The 5,967-nt window shown below is 32.5% G+C and overlaps 1 protein-coding gene across 1 annotated transcript; it reads right to left on the minus strand.

The window, feature by feature from the left end:
- Positions 1–1,682: 1,682 nt before the first annotated feature.
- On the minus strand, positions 1,683–2,809 carry LOC149225898 (pathogenesis-related protein 1-like). The gene is made up of 2 exons (XM_089377329.1): positions 2,535–2,809; positions 1,683–2,377 (listed from the first exon to the last, which is right to left on the minus strand). Exons 1-2 carry the CDS (start codon positions 2,716–2,718, stop codon positions 2,079–2,081), a joined length of 483 nt encoding a protein of 160 aa, XP_089233455.1. The 5' UTR covers positions 2,719–2,809; the 3' UTR covers positions 1,683–2,078.
- Positions 2,810–5,967: the final 3,158 nt, after the last annotated feature.

The raw sequence follows: 5,967 nt of genomic DNA on the forward strand, positions 1-5,967 counted from the left end.
ACTCCTAAAGCATTTCAGCTTGCAATCTGTGATTACTTTGCTTTATTATGTTTCATTGTTCAGGAGTTTTTCAACATCTATTTGATATTAATATCTTTTTTTCACTGGGTTTAAAAGCAGCAGTGCATTTTGGGAACTCTTTCTGGCCAGTACTGAAAGTATTTTGGTTTCTGAAATACATTGACATGCGAGAAATCATTTCCAAAAAGACGGAAATGCCTTAATCGTTTCTGGCAATTTCTTGGCATCTTCCGATGTTTTTGCATTAATTTTCTATAAGTTGTAGTTAAAAAATTAGAAAGAAGGAAATAAAGTGTTTTCTTTTATGGGAGGTGAATGGAAATAAATTCAATGAAAAGATCTTCTCCTCACCTTTTTCAAAACTGCTTTGTCGCATTACCTTCGTTTCCTGTAGCTTTCTGAAAAGTCTATCCTGAGTGTTTTTGTTTACGGAAACTCATTTCCTTCCCTTTGTTTGTTTCCATCTCCAATACATGGGGACAGATAGAAAAATAGATATTTTGTACCTTCATTTTCATATATGTCCAACACATATTGAAGTTTCTTTGGTGATACTTATCAATGCCAATCTCTATAGTTATTTGAAATTCTGTCAGAAATTATGATGTGGGAACTGTTGTCGTAGGCCTTAGATTTGATATGAGGGAAGAATGTGTTGGTGTTGATGGACTCGTCTTTAGATGGATAGTATGCAAAACAATATGCAACTGAACTAGTTGGATTTGCATCAAGTTGCTTGCAGTCTCAACATCGATTAATTCTTGGTACTGAATTGATTCTAGAAACTCCTCGCAAGTCTGAGTAGTATAACATGAGGTTGGTGATGCCAAATACCTAGTGGCAAGAGTAGGTCTTATTCTCTTCCACCTTGAGTTAGGTTTTAGATGTTGATGATGTTTTGCTTTCATCACTAGTGCAAAAGGAGCTACCAAAAATAAAGGATCGTCATCCCTATATTATTTGCAAAGTTATTGGCATATTTGTGTTGCAAGAGTTTTTATTGTTTTATTATTTTGGGACCGACTTTAAAGTAAATCTAGCTATTTTGTTTTCAACAATTCTGTTCAAAAGTATTATTTTCTATTTATTGCTATTTGTGACTACTTTGTAAAGTGCTTTTATTTAATTTATTTTGAGAGTGATTTTAATATAATTTCAGTTGTGATTTTAATTTGGATGTGTTTTTATTTTAACTATTTAATAACTCTCACATAATTCTTAAAGGATACTAGTTTAATGGAAGAGAACCTGCTTTATAAGAAAGAGTTTGGTGGTTCGATTCCACTGTGTCCTAATATATGAATTAATCAATGATATTGTAGTTTATTTTTAATTAGACACTTTTAATATTGGTTTATTTGAATGGTGAGATATTTTTCTAGATTCATCATTTTATAGGCTCTAAAGAGACAAAAGTGATGTTGTATTATCTTTGAATGTAATATTTTATTGTATCTAGAAAGACAAAAATGAAAGTCTCTCAAGAGATGAAAATGAAATTGTCTCTAGAGAAACAAAAATGTTTGTGTTATATATTGTCTTTATTAGAGACAATATTCTAAAACAATTTAATTTTAAGATAATTTACCCGAGTTAATGACAATATTTAAAATAATATACAAATTTTGTTTTGTCTCAAGTTAAAACAATTAACCAAAAAATTATCTTAAATATTGTCTTAAAACCCCTTTTATATTGTTGTGAAACTTTTCTCAATACTTTCACATACATTTCACTCTCTGAAACCGCTAGTCTATCTCATCTGCCAAACATCACTGTAGCTGAATACAACCGACGAGGGAAATTCGTTTTGAACACACTTAAATGGGCTATGAAATTTATTTATATGGAAAGAACTACACATTCATGTGACGAAAAAGGTACACATATTCTACGATTGCAAACACATAGAGGGCATGCTACGAGAACGATGGAGGATCGGCTGAAGGGATACTATCGCCTTTCTTTATTTTGCACTCTTACCCATTTCATTCATATAATACCCGGCACTAAACTACTTATGCAAACGAAGACAGATGCGCATAGAGATATATTGATCAGTATAAAGAAGGATTGGAGAGCAGATACTGCTCGATCTTCTTCAACATGGCAATGCTATTTTCCTTTATCTCTTTTGCTTTGCTTTCTTCAAGCTGAGCACCAGGAAGGGTCTCGTAATGACAGATCCAGCTGGCGACACATCCCCCTTCTTTCCTGGGAACGAATTTGACCTCAAACTTCGCAGCACTCAGTTTCTTTCCCAGCACCCCTCCTTCGATATTTGTATACTTCAACACCATTTTTTCCTCGTCAATTTCATCCACTCGCTCCTTGACGAAGCTGAAATCCTTGTGAGCTGTGACAAGAAAGTGAGAAACCTTGTAAGCACTAACAAATTATTCAACCTCATTTGTAGGGGATTCGTTAATGCAAAAAGGGAAATAACTAGAAGTGGACTTATAATGATATTAGGTAGAATATGTAATCAACAGAGGAATTTATGGGAGTCATACCGGGGGTGAAGTTGATCTGCCTGGTGCTGCCCACGCCTCCATCTCCTTGAATTAAGGTCACGGAAGCGACAAGTTCAGGCAAAACCTTTGGGAAGAGGTTATGGCTGTCTTTCACCATGGCGTTCCACAGTCTCCTTGCCTCCACTTGTGACACTTCTTCCGTTATTGCAGTCCCTGACACCATCTTCAACTCTACTGTGACCCGATAGTTTTTCTTCAATACTATCGCACAAAACAAAACAATGGCTGGCTGCTCTTGTATGCACAAGTGGAGGAGCAGGGTGGAATATTTATCGCGGGTTATCTGCGAAGGTTTCTAAATCTGTGCTTCAAAGATGATATCTATGTGATGGTATGAGAAGTGACACGCAGACGACTTGTTGCTGCACACAACACTGACTCTGTGGTTATTTTCTCGGTTTCATAAATATGCAGCCCACTAATATTGAATTCCATGGCATTTTAGATGACGATTCCTAACTCCGGTGTCGTTTATGACAATAAAAACAACATTAATAATACATTTAGATAACATTGTGTACTGTTATTCCGCCGTTGTATTTGAAAAGCTAGTCCGCCGTTGTATTTGAAAAGCTAGTCGTGTTTAGTGCGATTTTTTTTAAGTTTTTTTTGGATGGTTTTTTCAGTATAATTATTTTATAATTCTTCAGTAATTTATTGAAATTACAAGTTTATGTGTAAAATTTATACAATTCAATTGCTTTAGGTTTTTAGGATATTAAATCTATATATACAATAAAAAAGCGAATTTAAATAATACAAATCATAATTTCACCTCAAATATTTTAGCCATATTCAACAATAAAAAAAAATCCAAAAAATGACACTACTCCTTTAAAAAATCATTTTCCAATAAAAAATAATATTTATATTTAGTATAAAAAAAATCTAAATCTCCTCATTCATTTGTGATTCAAACTCCTGCTGTTACATATTCAAATTTCATTTGTAGATTCAATGTTCTTACTCTACTCTATTTGATAATTTCTACGAGTGTTCAGTATATTTCAAAACAGTTAATTTAGTCATACGCGTTTATAAAAATGAGCATACAAGAAGATTGTGGTTCAATTCTGAATCAATTCAATCAATTGAATTTAGAGAACGATATTTCTATTGTATACTGTTCTGTAATTTTATTATAAATATCTAGCAGTCTAATTTGGTTTAATAATCTCCCAATAACTGAAGATTATATTTTCAGAAAAGCAAAACTGTAATCTCTTAATCCATTTGTAAATCGAAATCTGTCATTATAACCCACAGTATAATCATAATACATTGTAAATTGAAATTTCTTATAATAATCGAAAGTATAACTCAGCATTACAAGAAAAGAGGACTAAATTGAGTGACCCATGTCCTATGGCTTTGCGTGGAAGATACGTTTGTTGATTTCTAGAAAAACGTCGATGACAGCATACGTTGCTTACATAGACTTGTACGGTAAAGAGACATTCGGTCGTCATTTTTATGATGGATTGTATGTGCTTCGAAATAACCTATGTTGTATGAGTTTTTGGGATCTGGGAACATTCCGAACTTGAGTCAGGGATGGCATGATGTTACCCCAAAATTTAGAGGGAACTGTTTATTAGGAAAGGCAATATTATATAATAAATAAATTAAAAATATTAAAATATTTTTTTAATTATATAATTTAGATAATAATTTCTTAAAATATTCAAATATCAAAATCAATTTAAATATATAAATAATTTCTTGTATATAAATATATTTTTTGGATGTCTTTCTCCCTGAGTCCATCTTTTTTATATATAAAAATACTAAAATATCAAGTTCATTATCAGTGCTTTGACACATGACTTGTCTTTTAAACAATCTGGCTTAAAAATACAAAGGAACGGTTTTACATATGTTTCTCTAGTTATTCTTAAGAGAAAATGTAAAGCAACTCTAATGTTTAAGCGTTGACGGCCACATACAATATGCACACACAATCTTCTCCAATATATATACATAAACAATAAAATAAATACTCATCAGCGTGACATCGCCCGTACATCAAGGTGCCACATGCTTCCTTAACCCATCAAGAGATTGCTCCAGTTTCTCAATTAAAGATATCGGTGTTAAGGATGTATATAGCCTTTCTTCCTGCGAAGGTTTCAACATAGAATCATGTTTTGTGGGCAGTTCAACATATTTTTCTATAGTCTTTGTATTCCCCAACCCCAGGGAACATGGGAACTCCAAAAAGAACAGTCTTCGAAGCTCCCAGAACTTTCCCAAACTCCCATTGCAGCTCCCACTGAAAAGAAAATGTTCCCATACAGTTCCAAAGCTCCCGACAGTGCGAGAACCATTGGAACGGGTTTCCCAACTCTAGGGAGCGGTTCCGTGTAACAGAGGAAATAACTCTATTGCTACCCAAGCATCCTACACCATCATCCTAATATTTTTCTTACCTGTGAGTGAAGGTGGTTTGATCCTAATAATTTTCAAAGGAGAGGAATCAAGGTTGTTTTGAATGAATGTGGTTTCATCCTAATAATTTTCAAAGGAGAGGAATCAAAGTGGTTTTGAATGAAGGTGGTTTGATCTTAATAAATTTCAAAGGAGAAGAATCAAGGTGGTTTTAAATGATATATAGATTTGAAAATAAAACATAGAGATATAGTGAAAGTTGAGTTCAATTAATAAATATAAAATGTTGAAATTATATATACATGTAAATAGAAAGCAAACTAGCATGAATCGTAGTAGCTTATTTTAAGAAGATATGTGATGGCTATTCCACTTATTGAATTGTATTATAATGAGGTTGACAGGTGTCTTTTATTATTATGAATAAGCAATGAAAAACACCAAACATCCAAAAACCTAATACTAGGAGATGAACTACCAAAGGCTTATGGGCCTAGATTGGTAAATTAGAATGTTAACTTCACGAGGTCCTAACTTTGGCATGACATTTATATTTGGAACTCACAATAAGCCGTTGGAATGGTTTATCCGAGGAGTACAATATTTGAGTATAGATAAAATTCTATGATTTTTGTAGGCTTTTCTGATAAAAAACACTGTTTTTTGACATCAAAATGACTCAAAAATTTGAAACCTAAAAACTGCAAAAAATGAAAACTGCAAAAATACGAAAAATGTGTCATGACCTATTGAAATATCTTAGTGGTAATGGATATCCACTAGGATTAAAAAAAAAGATGTATTTAAATTATGATAACAGTAATCTCACAAAAAAACATTAAGATTGTCATTTGTATATATACTAAATTTCTTATATTTTAATATAAATATTATGTAGTTGTGATATCTTTAAGTTTTCGTCATGCTCATTTCAATGGGAGTGAAAAGTGACATTGTTTTTATTAATAGTGTGTGCTTAGAGAGTTGTCTATCTTTTCAATCCATTTACAATAAATTCAATGTT

The sequence above is a fragment of the Pinus tabuliformis genome, chromosome J (genome assembly GCF_031772625.1).
Source record: "Pinus tabuliformis cultivar Carrire ecotype Pingquan chromosome J, CPIR1, whole genome shotgun sequence".
Taxonomy (NCBI): Eukaryota; Viridiplantae; Streptophyta; class Pinopsida; order Pinales; family Pinaceae; genus Pinus; species Pinus tabuliformis.

Coding starts and splice junctions, on each gene's coding strand:
- LOC149225898 (XM_089377329.1), bottom strand. CDS start 2,718: ATGGTGTCAGGGACTGCAATAACGGAAGAAGTGTCACAAGTGGAGGCA. Junction 2,378..2,534: donor GCAGATCAACTTCACCCCCG/GTATGACTCCCA, acceptor TTCTTGTCACAG/CTCACAAGGATTTCAGCTTC.